Source organism: Pelmatolapia mariae, linkage group LG2 (genome assembly GCF_036321145.2).
Source record: "Pelmatolapia mariae isolate MD_Pm_ZW linkage group LG2, Pm_UMD_F_2, whole genome shotgun sequence".
In the NCBI taxonomy this organism is placed as follows: Eukaryota; Metazoa; Chordata; class Actinopteri; order Cichliformes; family Cichlidae; genus Pelmatolapia; species Pelmatolapia mariae.
The window spans coordinates 24710398-24728216 of NC_086228.1; the positions used below are offsets into that span (position 1 = coordinate 24710398).

Consider the following 17819-nt stretch of genomic DNA (forward strand, 5'->3'; position numbering starts at 1 on the left):
ATTTTGCTACACGTATTGTAAACGTTTTTTGGACAGGTGACGTTTTTTTCATCGACATTATTTTATTACTACCCAAAGTTCAGTTTGAGGCTTTAATTTAGTGAGAGAAAGAGTGAGGGGAATTTATACATAATAAATTAAGTCTTATATATATTTTTTTTTTCACAACCTGAGTAAGCTGAACTTCTTGTGGAACTAATAGGCAGAAACGACGTTTCCGCGGAGTCATTTTACATCCGTGCCAGTCGCTAGCTAGCACTGTGTAGTTCACCTGTCGCTGTTTGTTTGATGAAGTGCGGAGCTAAGGGGAGATGTGGTCCTTTTTCGCTAGGGATCCCGTGAAAGACTTTGCGTATGAACTTCTCCCAGACAGCCAAGAAAAGTCCGGAATATGGACTCTACACCGGGGAAAGCGAAAGGTAAAAGCGGCAGCCCGCTGCTGCTGATGCACTAGCAGTCAGCGTTAGCTCGATCGGTTATGGGGCCTGCCAGTAAGCTGACAAGTCAGCTTTAGAGCTTGATTTAGCCTTCAGATGAAATGTCAGCTCTGTTAGCGTTTTTCGGGTGTTTTTCATCTATTCATTCATTTAGTCAGTCAGTCTTGGTAGTCATTTATTTATTTATTTTTATTTTTTGCTTGGTCTGTCTGTCTGATAATTGTCGCTGACTAGCCTAGCTCAGGCTTTTTGTTTACCCCCAGAGGCAGACACGTATTTCTCGCCACGTCACCCGTTTTAGCCGAGTAACGGCTCTTATTTGAGCTGTTTTAAAGTTAATGCTTTATTTCAGGAATGAAAGATTCCGTCTTAACTGCAGACAGCACTGCATATAACCCACTGCTTCATTATTATCACCGAGAAGCGGAAAGCTATAATCTCAGTGTCATCATCTTCACCGCGGGCAGCCGAGCCCAAACTTCCTACTTTCATCATCCTCAGTCACATTAAATGTCTTTTCAGAATTCTGTATACAGTATTGACAGTTACTGCTTACTGGTAATATTTTCTGCACGATGGCTACATTTATATCTACATTTAAAACAGCACAGATGTAAGCCCACCATACTGTTCAGTCCGATAAAATGGGAGTGTTGGTGTAAATCAAGCTAGTACATAATTTACCCTAATTTCTGGAATTTTGATTGTAAGGTGAATGTAGATTTTTTTCCCCCCATTATACTTGCTTAAATATAGCTATGATAATCTTACCTGTAAATCTATAACACAAGTGAAATATTACAATGGAAGGAAAATGGGAGTAGTCTGTTTGCAGAGGATAGCTTCATTTCAGATTAATTTAGTTTTATTTGTATAGTGCCAAATGACAACACCAGTGGCCTCAAGGTACTTTACACTGTAAGGTAAAGACCCTATGATATTAGAGAAAAAAACCAGCAATCAGATCATCCCCTGTGTGCTGTACTTGGCTATAGTGTGAAGTAAGAAATGTCCGACAGAACCAGGCTCAGGGTGGGGCAGCTATCTGCCATGATCGGTTAAAGTTGAAGAAAAAGAGAAGAGAATGGATAAAGTAGAGTATAGAGAGAACAGGGCAAAACAGAAAATACTGGAGAGACACAAAATTAAATGGCATGCAAGTAGTGATGTTTGTTAGTAACTTGCATACTCAAGTTGGAGTAAAATTATAGACTTGGACTACACCCACAAAATATTGACTTAATTAAGAGTGATAGAGTAATTATAACTTGCTGCTCTTATGCCAATCTTGCTCCTCAGACCACTGGAGAGCCAGTGTCTGTGTTTGTATACGAGGTGGCTCAGGGCACAGAGCAGCAGACCCAGCTCGCCAAGGCTGCCTTCAAGCGTATGAAGACCCTGCGTCACCCTAACATCCTGGCCTATGTTGATGGGTTGGAGGTATATATTTTATTGTGACTTAAATTTAACAGAAACCACTTTGCTTTAAACACACTTTTCTTGATATTTAGAGCTGAGATTCTGTGTTTTGCTGTAATTGTCATATAATTAGTTGTCTCATTTCTGTCATCTGCTCTTCTCTGCATATTAAACATTAAGACAGAGGTGAGTGGGAATAGGTTCCTGTGGGTTTGTAGTAGTTTTATAGTAGTTATAGTGAGTGAAGTAGCAGACAATTGCACAGCTTTCTTTGGTTTTTAATGAGAGTATAATTGACACACTATTCACTATTAGCTCAACTAAGGATATGATTTTACCCTTTCATCTGGAGAATCTATCCAAGGAATATGACCAGCAAACCATACAGCATTAGCTAATCATTTACTTAACCAGGAAGTCTCTTGAGAGAAAACATCTTTCACAAAGACACCTGGCAATGAAAGTACACATTAACAAGGTTGGAAAATGATACAATCAAGCAGAGGAAAAACAGTCAGTAGATAAAAATAGAGCATGTTGAAGAACTGGTGCATAATCAAATATCCAGCAAAGCAATAGTAGTCGCTTTTTCTTCTAAAATATCTGTGATCTGAACTCTCCAATATTCAGTAAATTTAGTATTAATTTATAGCATGTTTTTAATAGAGATCTGATGGTAAAATGCTGTGATGTATAAATGTGTTGTGCATATGATAGATAAATGCAAAAACTGGTGTGGAAAAGCTGTTTTCCTATGTCAAGTTACTGTTTAATGCAGTGACATAGAATAGTTTTGAAGTATAGTTTTGCTTTTATTTTTTTTCCTTTCTTAGTTGATTGATGAGCTTGGTGTGGTTGTTACAGACAGAGAAGAGCCTCTACCTGGTTACCGAGCAGGTTACACCCCTGGCAGTCCATCTGAAGGCACGGGCAGAGAAGGGTGGTGTTGGGGAACTGGAGATCTCATGGGGTCTCCACCAGATAGTGGTAAGGACAGGAGGGTTGAGCTGTTTGTGGCAGCTGTCCTCTATTAGTCGTCTCTCACCGTCTCTTCCTCTGTTTGCTTACAGAAAGCTCTGAGTTTTCTCATCAATGACTGCCATCTGCTCCATAACAACCTGGGCATATGGGCTGTTTTTGTGGATCGAGCTGGAGAGTGGAAGCTAGGAGCCCTCGACCATGTGGCTCCTGAGCAGGGAGACCCAAGTGGGGTCCCGCTCCCCGCACCAAAGGCAGTTTACCCAGACATGGAGAAATATGACCCACCGGAGATGTCTAACAGCAGCGGGGAGAAATGGTGAGTGTGACATTTGGAGAAAAACTACCTGGTGCTCTTTGGCTGCACCCTTTTGCATTGACCTGTGTGTATTTTTGTTACAGGGCAGGAGAGGTGTGGCGATTAGGTTGCCTGATTTGGGAGGTGTTCAACGGGCCACTGCCACGTACTTCTTCCCTCCGTTCCCTGGGAAAGGTTTGTGTCTTCAATTGCTGTTTATCCAAAAACGTTATTATTAAATATTGTCCTTGCTACTTGGAATGCATGCTCTTATTTAAGAAAAATACAGCTTTTAGAAATATTTAGATTATTGTTGTTTAAAGGGAATTACATGATTCTGCTTCTGTAAAGAAGCAACAACAATAAATTGAACATATAGAGGGTTAGCGGGGCCCTTAAATAAAACATATGTCATGGTTAAGATCAGTTGGAGAGAAACCCAAGAATCTGATGATCTAATATGAAGCCGCATTTGGTGCCACCAGGGAGGAAGAACTGTGAAAACAGGACAAAAGGCAAACCACAGGAAAGAGGAAACAAAAGTTAATGGCTTGCAAACATGACTGGAGTGGAGAAGTGCTCAGTGCATCATGGGAAGCTCTCTGACAGTCTGAGCCTATAGCGGCATAAATAAGCGATAGTTCCGGGTCACCTGATCCAACCCTAATTTTAAGCTTTTTCAAGAATTTATTTTTTAAGCCCAATCCAAAAGTAGAGAGCATGTTCCATGAGAGAGGAGCCTGATAGCTGAAGGCTCTGCATCCTGTGCGCTTTGAGTGCTCTGTCGGAATAGTGTGTTAATGAGGTCTTTAAGATATGATGGGGCCTGCGAGGAGAAGCTCTTATGAAGGAAATGTGATCTCTCGTTGCGATCTTTAGTCTTAGTGCCATAATGCAAGGAATCCAATGTGCTGGTGCTTCATACGTTCACTGATAGCTGAAGAGATTTTTCTTTGTCATATGAAAAAAAAAAAAAGGTATACAGTCAAGTTTATTGTTTTCTTTCTTTCTGTTCCCACAGATCCCCAAGGTTCTGGTTCCCCATTACTGTGAGCTGGTTGGAGCCAACCCCCGGACTCGGCCAAACCCTGCCCGCTTTCTCCAGAACTGTAGAGCCCCAGGGGGATTCCTGAGTAACAGCTTTGTGGAGAGCAACCTTTTCCTGGAAGAGATTCAGGTCTTACACAAAGACTTTTGTTTGTGTTAGAACTACAAAAAAAACATTCTAGTCAAGTCACAGCATGAAGTATTAAAACCAAGGTTGAAATTAATCAAAGTCCTGAACAGATTGATGTCATTTGGCTAAACAAGCTTAAATTTGGACATCATGCCTCGCTTTAGTCCAAGCGTCTATTGCAGAAATTAGATGATCTCTTTAAAACGATCCTTTCTAGATCAAGGAGCCAGCCGAGAAGCAGCAGTTCTTCCAGGATCTGAGTGACAATCTCGATTCTTTCCCTGAAGACTTCTGTAAGCACAAAGTCCTGCCTCAGCTGCTCACCGCCTTTGAGTTTGGCAATGCAGGCGCTGTCGTCCTCACACCGCTCTTCAAGGTAAATCCCAACTCCCGAGGCGACTTTAGACCCTAATTAGAAACAGAAAGTGAAGCAGATAATAATCATCAGTAAAAACATTCTCGAGACAAGTTGAAAATGGAAGGATTGTAGCTATATCTGTACTCTTTTCTTCAATCTCTCTCTCTTCCCATTTTTCTAGGTGGGAAAATTCCTGTCAGCAGAAGAGTACCAGCAGAAAATCATCCCTGTCATTGTGAAGATGTTCTCCTCCACAGACCGAGCTATGAGGATACGACTTCTGCAGCAGGTGTGTAATATTCTTTTCCTTGCAGAGGTAATCTTTACATCATGTGTAAGATTTTAAAAACAAGTTCTGCACAAAACAGTTTTGTTCTTTTTAAATATTGACTAGTTTCAGAGATTTTTCAGTGATTAGGGTGAATATTGCAGAGACAGTGTTCTTATTTATTTTACTTTTTTAATATAGAGTTCATATTTAATTTTATGGTATGTTATTTATAGCACGGAAAGAGAAACATTAGTTAAAAGAACAGTAAAACATAACAAACAGTTGTTTAATCACATGCCTGTCCGGCTGTTTTTATCTCTGTATTAAAGAATAAAACCATTTATCTTTTACTCACCCTAACTCTGTCTCTGTCTTTCTCAGATGGAGCAGTTCATTCAGTATTTGAATGAGGCTGCAGTGAATTCCCAGATTTTCCCTCATGTTGTTCACGGCTTCACAGACACAAACCCTGCCATCAGGGAACAGACTGTGAAGGTAGTTTTCACACTTAAACACAAGCACAATCTAACAGGTGTTATCTCATACTTTGGACATATAGCACATGACAGATAACATCCTAAATATGATCTCTTCCCCCCGCTAGTCTATGCTGCTGCTGGCTCCGAAGCTAAATGAGACCAACCTGAACCAGGAACTGATGCGTCACTTTGCCCGGCTCCAGGCTAGAGACGAACAAGGCCCAATCCGATGCAACACCACCGTCTGCCTGGGAAAAATCGCCTCCTACCTCAACGCCGGGGTAAGGCACACCTGCATCACTGTGTAAAATTTAAAAAACAGAAAGACTGAGATCAGTGCTCAGTAAAGAAATTAATTGCCTCGCTGTTCACAGACTCGACAGCGCGTTCTGATTTCTGCCTTCTCTCGAGCCACAAAGGACCCATTCCCTGCGTCACGCTCTGCTGGCGTGCTGGGCTTTGCCGCTACACACAACTACTACAGTGTAACGGAGATTGCTGCCCGTATCCTGCCCACCCTGTGTGCCGTTACTGTTGACCCCGATAGGAGCGTCAGGGATCAGGTAGGGCTGGGTGATGTGAGGAAAATCGAATATCACAATATATATATATGTTGCTATATCAAGATTTGCAATATGTTTAAATAACCTTCAAATACAAATGTTGTTTTTGGCCATATGTTGCCTACAATTGCACTGGTATACTCATTCAAATCAACCATTCAGTATTTTTTTACTATACTTTGAATACAAAAAACCAGAATGAACTGAAATGTATTATTTTAACCATTTTTTTTAAACATCAGTTGCACATGGAGGTTTTTCACAAATGGCTAATCATAGCAACAAAAAAGTACATCAAGCAGGAATTCACAAGACAAAATAAAACAAATGAATTTAAAAAGGTGCTCTTTTGTGCTTTCAACATATAAAAATTGTAAAATAAAAAATGTGATGACCTGAAATTACAGAAACAAAAGTCTAGATAATGACTATAAAAACTCACAGTGAATCAGGTATTCGACTGCTGGAGATATGTGGCTTCGTGGTGTTTCTCACAGCTTGTACTCATGCGTTGGTTTGTAGTGTTCCTTAGTTTTATCTGTAACTATGCCAAGAATGTTATAAATGTATTTGTAGTCTTTTTGATCCTCGATCTTACAGCTGTTTTGAAGACTTGCATACAAACCAGCGGTTGATGCTGAGGAATGTGTACCAGCAGTGGTTGTGGAGTTATCAATCTTACAGCATTTAACTAAAAATAAAATGTGCAAGAACATTTCAGTTAAATGACATTAAGTTAAAAATAAACTTTAGAAAAAAATAACATTAGTTGAAACAATATTGTGCACAAAGCTAAAATACAAATATGGTTTTACGGTTTTAGATTTTGTTAATTCAGTCACATTTGTCAAACGACCAGTGCAAGAAGGGAGTATTTGCTGAGACTGGGATGTCTACATGTCTTGGTGCTTGTTCTGAACCTCTAATTTTGCCTGTCTCTTTCTCCCTGTCAGGCATTCAAAGCCATAAAGAGTTTCCTTTCCAAACTAGAGACTGTGTCAGAAGATCCCAGCAAGCTAGCTGAGATCGGTATGTAACTGTAAACTGCACTGAAAATCTTCCCTTAAACTAGAAACTCCATGCTGTGTAGTTGTTTCTTTACCATGAATAGAGTTTGAGAAAAAGAAACAAATAATCCTGTATCTATCTCAGATGGCTTTAATGGAATTAATAGACACATTTTATATGAAAACCTAAATGTAGCAACACTCTGTTTTGTGTGTCCTGCAGAAAAGGACGTAGCATCGTCTGCTCAGCCTGCAGGTGCCTCGTCCAGTTGGGCTGGCTGGGCTGTGACAGGCATGAGCTCGCTTACTTCTAAGCTGATCCGCAATGCTCCAGGGACGGAGGGGGGTACAGGCACTGAGGGAGGCGGACCTGCCGCTAATGCCACCAGCCCCACTGCTCCCCCTAGTGCCAGTGATGGAACACCCGCAACAGGTGAGGTGGAACCACAGCACCCCGCCTTTTTTTTTCTTTTTTTTTTTAAATAAAGATTTACATACACTAACGTGCATATTTAATCTAAATAGAATCATCTAAAGAATCTCAACACTGGAATAAGTGTATGTGTCTATATTAGTGGGACTGCTGGCGCTGGTAGGTGTCAGCTTCCTTTTATAACACAAAGCCTTCATCTGTCAATACAGATCTAAGAATCTGCATTTTGACCCTGTGATTATCATGTGGGAGAAAGCTAACTCGCACAAATAGCTTTCTGAGTTTTTGGTGTTTTTGTAGTAACCACAGGTTTCACAAGTCTCCATTCATGTAGGTGTGGCTCTGAGTTTGATCCCAAGATTATTTCTTAATGCGTCTTTTACTCATTCTCCATATCTGAGAAGAATGACGTCAGGTGATGCTACTTTTGAACCCAGTTTACACCAGTTGAACAAAATGGAAATCAAAAATGGCTGGAAATAGGCTGGATGGATGCAAAGCCTCAAATTCCACTTTGAAACTTGTTAGGAGCAATTTCTGAGGTTTTTTTTTCTCAGGGACTGAAGTTCTTCCTGCATGTGAGAAGTTTTTCAGGTTGCGTGGTTGGAGCATCAGTTGAGGCAACCTATTATCACTTTAGCTAATTAAACTCACTCAGAGAGGTGTGTCCAGAGTGCGTATTCTACCTGTTTTGATAGATCTCAGCAAAAATTTCTGGCACAACTTTACCTGCTTCCGGGGTGCGTGGAGAGGATGAAAAAAATCACAGTGCAGGGACTCCAGCAACACTTAAAGGGAAGAGGAAGAACTTTATTGACTGACCAAGGCGTTTCGGCTTGTGACCTTCAGATGACCCTGATGAGGCCACAAGCCAAAACGCGTTGGTCAGTCAATAAAGTTCTTCCTCTTCCTTTTAGGTGTTGCTGGAGTCCCTGCATTGTGCTTTGATAGATCTGTAACTTCAGGCAAGTCAGTGGATCTCATAGAATAGAATAGAATTCATTGCACAAGTACAAGGCAACGAAATGCAGTTTGCGTCCATCCAGAAGTGCTTTAGCAATAATATAGATATATTACAGAATATAGATCTATTATAAATGTGTTACAATGTACACAGTATTATGTTATGTTATCAATTTACTATAGCTATAAGTATGTACAGGCTATAACTGTAGTGAGTGTACAAGCTATATGCAGGCTATGAACATGTATACTTATGGTTATAAATATGAAAAGCTATAGCAGATCCCTGCTTAGCAGTTTAAAACCTGTGTGTAGCAGCAGAATAACAGCCTCTGTATCCCAGTTACTATTCTTTAATTTATTAAATGTTCCCGCAAAAATCAGTGCCTCACATTAAAACGTTTCTTTCAATCTCAGGTTCTCAAGACAAAAATCAACAAGCCTCCCTGACTCACCACGGTGCCTCTAGTCGTGCCAACCAATCACAGACTCTTGAAGTAAGAGACAACAATGATGAGCCTGTAGGAGACCGCTGGGATGATGAGGAGGACTGGGGAAGTTTGGAGGTAGGGAGAAAATAATTAAGATATGTATTGCGCATAAATGGAAGATTACAGTCTCACATAATTATAATTTGAAATCACATAAATTGACTGCACGTTTCCTCAAAGGAGCCAGAGAAAGCTCAGACTGAGCCCGATGACTGGAACACCGACTGGTCAGGAATGAGTTCATCCAAAAAGAAGGTCAGACGGAAGATGCTAAGCATTGCAGTTATTTGACAGTCATTCCTTTTGTGCTCATTCTACTTCCGCTAATGCTGTGAGCACTGCTGATATTGTTAGATTACTGTGAGTCATATTAAACTATTAATCCTCCTAGTATTGTCTGTTGACTTGAAAGGTTCCCATTTACCTGTAATATATACTTGTATATGTTATTGAAAACAAATGTTTAAAAAAAATTTCTCCACTGTAAAAACAAAAACATAATTGATCACATCTCGGGGGTGTATGTAGATGTGGAAAAATCAAAATCTGCAGCTGGACTCATTTCAGTTTTCTTCGCTGTGACGCAGGCGAGCCGCTCATCCACCTCCATGGTGGTGAAAAAGCAGAGCTCCGACTGGAGCTCAGGCTGGGACGCCGATGACAGCTGGTCCAACGAGAAAGAAGGTCAGGGTCAGAGCTCTGCAGGCGAGGAAGGCTGGGGGAACGACTGGGGGGAGGAAGAGACTGACATAAGCTCGGCCAATAAAACGCTGCCCCTGCCCGAAGGTGTGCGGTTAGCCAGCGAGTACAACTGGGACAGCACGACAAAGGGCGTCAGTCAAAACGATCTGTTCGCCAGCGTGTCCCAGAGAAACACAGCCAGCACGTCTGCGGCCACGGTGAGAGCGCAGTGAGCCAAAAATACAAAAGTTGGTTTTCAGATTTGAGAGACAAAAAGAACAACGGAGTGTTATGTGCACTTTTGATTATGACTTGAAAGTCTTACATGTACATTAGAGGGAACACCAAACTTTATCCGATTTCATTGAAATGACATTTTAACAGAGCACACCATAAAGCTGCAGTCACATGATCAGCCCTCAGCATCACGGTGGGCTTTTTTTTTTCTTCTTCTTTTTTACCTTCAAAATAAAATCGCTGTTGTTTAAGAAAAGGTCATTAACAAATCTATCGATCGAGATCACTAAATATTATATTATTTATTTATTTTTAAAGAACTAAATTAGATCTTTTTTTTCCCTCAATAATTGTACATTGGCTTGAATTAAGTTTGAATAACAGAGAACTATGTTTGTGTTGTTGTCTCAACGATAGTCTGGAGATGGCTGGGCCGCAGAGGCGACAGGAGACTGGGGAGCTGAGGAGAGCTGGGAGTCGGTAGATGGAAGCCAGGGTAAGTCCAACAGCGAGGTTACCTTAATCAGAAATGAGACCCTGGATTGGCCTGATTGTAGAGACTCCAATCAGTTCGTACCTCCTTTCAGTCGGGCATTTTTAGCGTTTCCTGTGAGGCTTCTAAAAATGAAGACCTGCAGTGATAATTCACAGAGCTGCCCCTTTATTTTTAGCTCATTCGGCTAAAGGACCAGTGAAAAATCCATCATGTGTCTGTCCACAATTCATAAGAATGACACCTCCTAGATCATTAGTCTGATTTTAGTGAAATTTGCTGACAATGATCAGCTGATAGGTCTTTAGTCAAACTACTCTCAGAGCCAAGGTCACATTTTTTTTGTTTTACAGGCAGTAGCATGTGAATTGTGATCGATCATGTGCCTCCTGAGCTACGATGTCATTGACATTTTGCTTTTATTTTCACTTAGGTCTCAGCAAGGCAGAGCTGTCCAAAAAGAAACGCGAGGAGAGGAGGAAGGAACTGGAGGCGAAACGGGCGGAACGAAAAGCTGCTAAAGGTCCTCTCAAACTGGGCGCGCGCAAGCTGGACTGATGAGGACCTAACCGAGCGGCACAAAGCAGCGGATCGAGGTTCCACATTCCACAAGTTAAGGACCAGAAAGAAGTGGCAGCATTAAAGAAAACTGACAGTCACTAAAATGGAGAAGGAAGAGGAGAACCTTTCCTCTAGACGACTTTTAGTTTGGGGATTTTCTGTCTTTGTTCCTGGGGGAAAAAAAAAAACTGACACAGATAAAAGATGGAGACGGAGAGGAAATCTGAAGAGGCATGACGCACCACAGAGCAGCACCCCCTGCAGCAGAGGCCTGAGCAGGTTTCAGACAATGTCCCCCTCTTTATTTTTTATTCATGACTCCCACAGTTGCTCTTGTAAACTATATGTACATAACTGGTGCATCCTGTCTTAAAAAATGACTTTTTTTTAGAAGAAAAAAACACAAATATATATATATAATAGAATTTTTCTTCACACATCTATTGTTGTGCTGAATGTTTTTCAGTACATGTGAACACACACACTTGTACACACACACATAAACACACACACACACTGTGGTTTCGAATGTTTTAGTTCAGTTACAGACTAAGAATAAGTCCATGCATGCACTGTGTATTGTGTGGCCTAACAAAAGGCTTCATGGCAAGAAATTAAAAACGTGCTGAATTTACTTTGCACATGCAACACTGTATTTTACAGAAGTGACCCGACAGGTAACACAGGTGACTGCTTAGAGATCTTTAAATGATAAACATGCACTTTGGAGGAGCTGGGACATAGAAAGATGCAAATCGAGTGGTTTTAGGGCAAAATCAGGTGAGTTTGTAGCCTTGTGGTGGAGGCTATGTGAAATCGTCTGTAGTGCTTATGATCAGCTTTTGGAATCACTTGTTTACCACCAAGTCATTTTAGGCAATATATGGTTTGGTATAGGTGAAGGAGAACCTTTTTATACTTTTGATTTTATTATTTGTGCCTTTAATTAATTGACGGGATCAATAACTCCACATTTAAACAGACACTTGAAAAGCGGACCTGAAACCCATTAAAGCTTACAGCGTGACCCTGTGTGGCCTGTCTGGGTCGGATATGGTATTTCTAGGTTTCGTCTTTCGAGCCAGACGTTTTATGGATGAGCCAGTTGACACAATCCGAACCCGTCACCACTGGATCTGAAATCCGGGTTTTGGTTGGTCGGGTCCAGTTATGAAGGGGACTACGCTGCATTAGTCTAAAGAGATCCGGATGTTTTACTAAGAAAACAAATCATGTAGCATGTGAGCTATTCTGACATATTAAATAAAGTTTCTTCTTCTATGCTTGTCTTCCTGTGTTTGAAGGTTAGTATGTTTGTACCTGTAATCTGAGTTCTGATAACACCTGCTGCTTTCTTTGTTAGCTCATATAAAAGGGTCATTTCATATGAAATGAGTGAAACCTGATAAAGGTTACCACCTGACTCCCACAGAATCACCTGATTTTTTTTTTTTTAAGCATACAATAACTTCAGTATGTTTAATGAGCCATGCAAAATTTTACTTTCCTGCCCTCGATGTATAAAGACTTTAAATTATTAAATTCTGTGCTAATGTGTTAATTTGTTATTTCCAATGCTTTTCTAACCCCCAATAATTTCACAGCTGTAGGAGATAGCTGTGTGACATTTGTTATAAACAAGCTTCAAAACCTAAAGCCAACATCTTCAGAACAGTTTTTTTTCTTGGCAGTAACTCGATCACTGATCATTAAAGGCCTCCCACGGTAAGATAGAGGGATCGCGTGTATTAAAAGAACGACTAGATAGTTAGATGTTTAACACTACTGCATGATGTGAAAACACTGATTGCTGGAATATCTTGTCACTGGTGGGGATAGTGTTGCACATAAATATGATGTATATCAGTTTCAGTAGTTTAGTAACTGTGACATAGAGTAGCATGTGGACGATGCTGACAAGTTCAGTTACCGTGTACAGGCCCAATATATTGTATCTCCACTTCTTTTGCTTAGGAAATGCTACAGGTTTATGAGAAAGTTTGTGTATTCTTAAAGTCTTTATATAGAGCTGCTGCTCTCACTGGTTTATCCATAGATGGCAGAGCTTGTTTTAACCATAATCAACAATAACACACACACACATATAATGTGTCACTCCCCACCATATTTTCCTCTCTGTGCAAAACTGAAAAATGGCACAAAAAAGTGTCTCTTTCTCAGAAAATACCTCTGCTTCATTTTCTTCGTGGTCTTTTCCACTATATTCAAAATTTGCAGAGCTTGTAAGTGTCCCTGAAAGGTAAGTCATTAGTCATTCAAGAACTAGTACAGATGTGGGAATTAAAAATGCTGTGCAGTCATGCTCATCCTAGACATAGATCATAGACTTTTCCTTTGTGAAAGCTTTCATTTGGTTTCAGGGGGGAACAGAATTGGAAGTGCAAGAATGGTGCAGGATTCCTTTGCAAAGACTTTAATGTCATAGGCTGTATTTATGGGTCCAATGACAAGAATGCTATATCACAAATTCCAGGCTATCATTGAGAGTCGAACAATTCATTTATTTAAAACTTGTTCAAACAGTGAAACATCAGGGGAACAGCGTAACATGGTATATCTGTGAACTGTAGAAACATGTTGATCATATAAGGTTTTTTGCTGTTTTTAACAAATCCTACATAACCTAGCATAGATACTCATTAGCTTAATATTGAGTATTGACTTATATCACAACCCTTTCATTATATAATTATAAATACCCTCCAACCTTCATCCCTCATGAGCCATCCACAGTCTTTTAATTGATATGAAAACCACATATTTCATCTTCATTTGAGAAAAAACTGTCAAACTTGTGCTGTATGTAAGAATTTTAAACAACCCCAAAAATACAAACTAGGCAGCCTTACATCATTTTCCCCAAAAAACAAAACAAAAAACAACATGAAGGACAGATAGGGGTGAAGCCGATCCAAAATTCCTGCTAAATCACAGATAACTGCATGCAAGTTAGGCAGTGTTATTCATATGCAACTGATTATGGCAGGCGCCAGTTAGGCTTTGCTGGTGATCTGCTAATCCAGACCCAAAACAAAAGAGGACGAAGGTTCATCACTGCGTTTCCTTGTTTTCTTTTTTGCTTCCTCCAGACAGAGCTCGTGTCAGCGCGAAAAAACCCACACCCACAGCTGCAGCCAAGCCTGCATACATGGCAAACTCTCCTGCCTTACGCACCTGCAAGGAAAACATACATCATTTAGCTGGTGATGCAAATGCATAGACACGTTTTTTTCTTATTTTATCTGCAGCTAACATGATTTATTTTTTGTTGAAATTCATAAAGTAGCAAAAAAAAATTAAATCCCCACGCTGTCCACAGCTGCCGAACTTAAAAAACATAACGATTTAAACTTTTAAAAGATTTTGGGTGGATTGGGTTTCAGTGAAAACATCTTCTAATTAAAAGATCATGACATTCATTTGTTCTTAGTGTCTGAAAGAAACATTCCTGAAACAACACATGAGTGTTTATACTTAATGTACAAAGTTTGGAATAGGAGGAATCCAGTGCATGCAGAACTTAATTCAGTAAGAGCAGCTGATACTCCTACTGAGCTTCACCTGCACTGGGAGCAGTTTAAAGTTTCACTTTCACTGCCTGTTAAGTTTCATTTTGACTCAGAGCCTTGTTCAGAAAAGGTAATGGGTGGAGTTCAATGCACTTTAAGCAAATTCAACTAATCTTTGAAGGCTTTGTCTGTTTAGTTTGCAGGCTCAGATACAATTTTACAATTTACACGTTTACTCACTGATGCTTAGATTTAAATATTAACTAAAGGTTGTAAAACCAGCGTGCACAGACCTGCCCTGTCATGTCCCAGGCCACAAAAGTTTCCTCTTATCACTGTATGCAGCACGTTGACTCCACTGATATCATTCCGCCCTTTAAAAGCCCTTCCCACTGTTACTCACAGTTACCTCTCTCTTTAGTTTCTTACATAATCCTTTACTAATGCCTTGTTAAATATGTGGTGACATTTTGATGTTTCGGTGTTGTATGAAGCTGGAAAGCCTCTTGCTTTGAATCCCTAACAAACAAATAAATTAATTGATATTTAATTACAAATGAAATATGTTTAAGGTGTTTGTTTGTTTTTTTCTGTAGTGGATGTTTCAGAATTATTTGGTACCTCTTGGTACCCCCACCCCCGAAACTTTATTTACCTGTTCCTATTTTGATTCTCTAAAAGACACAGAGGTGGATTAAGTCCGACCATAGTTTACGTCAAATTTCTGCACACATCATCCAGCTAATTGCAACTGATTGAGCCATTCATCATTTAGAAGATGGCAAACCTCCAGAGGAAACAGGAGGGGTGGAGCAAGCAATGTTTGGTATGAGAGATAATTTCCCAGCTGGTGTCACAGAAGAATGAAAGGATTCAAAGTTATAGCTATGAATGAATCTTTAATCCCCATGTTTGTTTTAAGAAATGAACTATTTCTTCTGTAAATTTGTTCTGGATTTTTCTGCTATTTTTTCCTTCTTCACTGAAGATTTCTATTGTTTGAAACTTACACCGCCCAGCCTCCGCCACCGCCTGTGTGTCAGTGCTTTGTCTCACTTCGCGTTTTTATAGTGACACAAAGGATTGACATGGTTGGACCTACCTGCCGGGACTCCGCCTTGCCGTAGCGCAGCTCATTGACAAAGTGCTCGCAGTTTCCCCTGAAGACGCAGTATGGCAGCACCTGGCCCACCAGCCTGCAGGCCTCCCTCACAATGACATCAGGCGAGCGCGGCTCGTACGTCTTGTCCAGACTGTTGCTGATTTTCCACTCGTCAGTTCCCACCACGTCCCACAGCCCATCTTTCTTCACCAACGCCTTCTCGGTTAGGACAGACATCACGCTGTTGGAGCCGGCACCCGGGACCTCAGCTGGGGACAAAACCCACTCAGTTTACACACTGAATATTGCAAGAGTTTGTGTTTTGAGTGGGCCGTACCCCAACAAATAATTTACATTGTGTTCTGTCCTGAAAACCCACATCACAGAATCTGCATGTGGCCTCTCAGATAAGCTGCTTTTTGTTTTCAGTGATGGGATTTGGGGGAAGGAGTCCAGACAGTGTGTGTGTATATGTGTGTGGAGGGACTCACAGGGTGGTGCCAAGTGAACAACGAAGCCATCGCCAATGTACACAGCCCAGTGCTGGTAAGAGCCACGAAAGATCTCGATTAAATCCCCAGGCTCTGGCTTTTCGTCATACTTGGATTAGAAGAGAGGGGAAAAAATGTTTGAATTTCCAAAAGAGTGTGTTTGGCAATAATTGCAGCGCGTTTGACCTGATCACACACATGCTGACTCGCTTTAAATAGAAATCAGCTTGATGCAATAAACAGCTCTGAGGCTATAAATGTCATCACGTTCTTTTACTAACCAGTGTTGGGGCCATGTCAGCCTGTCTTTGGTCTGCGAACTTCCGATTTGTTGGACCTCCTGACGACTTTCAGCTGTAGGGATTAAAGATAAATAAATAAATAAATAAATAAAAGTACACATCAGATTTAAGCAAACCACGTGATACATAATGAAAGTAAGAGACCGATAAATCTAATAACACTTTAAATATCTGTATGTTTTTGCACAGCAAACCGGGCTAGATCCTTCAAAGTGGACACTGAGCTGAACAGCGCCCCTCTTAAAAACAGCTGCAGAATTGTTGATGTTCCTAATAAACTGGCACCTGACTGTCTGGACACATGTCAGCATAACCCCTGCACTATAACTCGTGGAAATAAACGCCAAAGAAGCGTCTGTTAGAGAAAAGCTCGCACTTTTAGAGACCAAAATAAGCCACAAAGAGTGTTTAAAAATCGCACACGAAGAAGATTAGCCGGAACTGGTCCGTGTTTGCATCACCCAAAAGCCGTGAGCTAACACCATCATTCACGCGACCCTCAGCTGTGGGAAGTGTTTGATCGGGTTAATGCCTTACCTGCAACGACCAGACTCTTCTTCTCCTTCTCCTTCTTCTGTTTTTATGTCGGTTGTCAAAACGATCTCGATCCCTTTCGTTTTTAAATGAGAGACGTCACCGACTCAAACATCAAAAGCTCACCCGCGAGCGATCAGCTGATTCGTGCGCGTGCTCAGTGCCCTTCAAAATAAACGCGTGGTAGTATTTTATTTGTCTTTTTTAAGCGTCAGGTGATTTTTAAGATGACTTTTAAGATGACTGATTGTTTAAGCAAGGTGCAAGAATATTACAAGAAAACGCGTGAATATTTAATGATGTGATAAAAATTAAGTGTGAAGGAATCATGAGTCTGCTTTTGTTTCACCTACAAATACCTACACTTTTTATTTTCTTTCTTTCATAAATTTGTGATTTTATCATGGGTAAATTTCATTTAAAATATTTAATTTATGTATAATTTATTTACATTTATTTTGTTATTATTTATTTTTGTTTATATTATTTTTATTTTACCTTTTTTGGTCTGGCAGGTGCTTGACTTTAAAGTCTAATTTCAACAAATAACGACATTTTCTTTCTCTTAAATCGCCGGTTTATTATCCGCCACCCCCTCTCTTTCTTCTTTACGTGATCAGTTATGATGGCCACGTGCAGAAAAACACGTAACTCAACCTTTAAAAGCCCCAACACTTTCGGTTTAAATATAACTGAGAACTAAATCTTCACGAGGATTTTTTTATTGCGTGACGACGTGACGACGCATGCCTGTTTGCTTCAGTAGGAAGTCAAAAATTGCTGGAGTTTATATTTGTAAAGTTTAAATGTGGGGTGTCAAACAAGGGGATAGATCCGGCCCTTCTAAAGGTCCAGCCTGGCCCACTGAATGTCTTTGCAATAAGCTTAGAGTTCTTGATGTGCTGATGGCAGGATTGTTAAACAGAAGGGAACTGTAGATATGGTTGAATGCTGTTGAATGCTGTTTTTTTCTTAATTAATACTGTCCATGTAAAGCCTGTCTGTCTTGTGAGC

The 17819-nt window shown here is 40.4% G+C and overlaps 2 protein-coding genes across 2 annotated transcripts; one reads left to right on the plus strand and one right to left on the minus strand.

The window, feature by feature from the left end:
• The first annotated feature begins 247 nt into the window (after positions 1–247).
• On the plus strand, positions 248–12135 carry scyl1 (SCY1-like, kinase-like 1). Its single transcript, XM_063496334.1, has 18 exons — positions 248–419; positions 1737–1877; positions 2721–2843; positions 2927–3153; positions 3237–3327; positions 4154–4309; positions 4527–4685; positions 4849–4956; positions 5320–5433; positions 5543–5698; positions 5792–5980; positions 6934–7009; positions 7211–7420; positions 8801–8949; positions 9055–9129; positions 9462–9773; positions 10210–10288; positions 10719–12135. The coding sequence occupies exons 1-18, from the start codon at positions 312–314 to the stop codon at positions 10841–10843; spliced, it is 2598 nt and encodes an 865-aa protein (XP_063352404.1). The 5' UTR covers positions 248–311; the 3' UTR covers positions 10844–12135.
• Positions 12136–13347: 1212 nt separating this feature from the next.
• Positions 13348–16951, minus strand: LOC134636438 (phospholipase A and acyltransferase 3-like). Its single transcript, XM_063486422.1, has 5 exons — positions 16809–16951; positions 16251–16323; positions 15970–16078; positions 15479–15747; positions 13348–14041 (listed from the first exon to the last, which is right to left on the minus strand). Exons 2-5 carry the CDS (start codon positions 16263–16265, stop codon positions 13919–13921), a joined length of 516 nt encoding a protein of 171 aa, XP_063342492.1. The 5' UTR covers positions 16266–16323; positions 16809–16951; the 3' UTR covers positions 13348–13918.
• Positions 16952–17819: the final 868 nt, after the last annotated feature.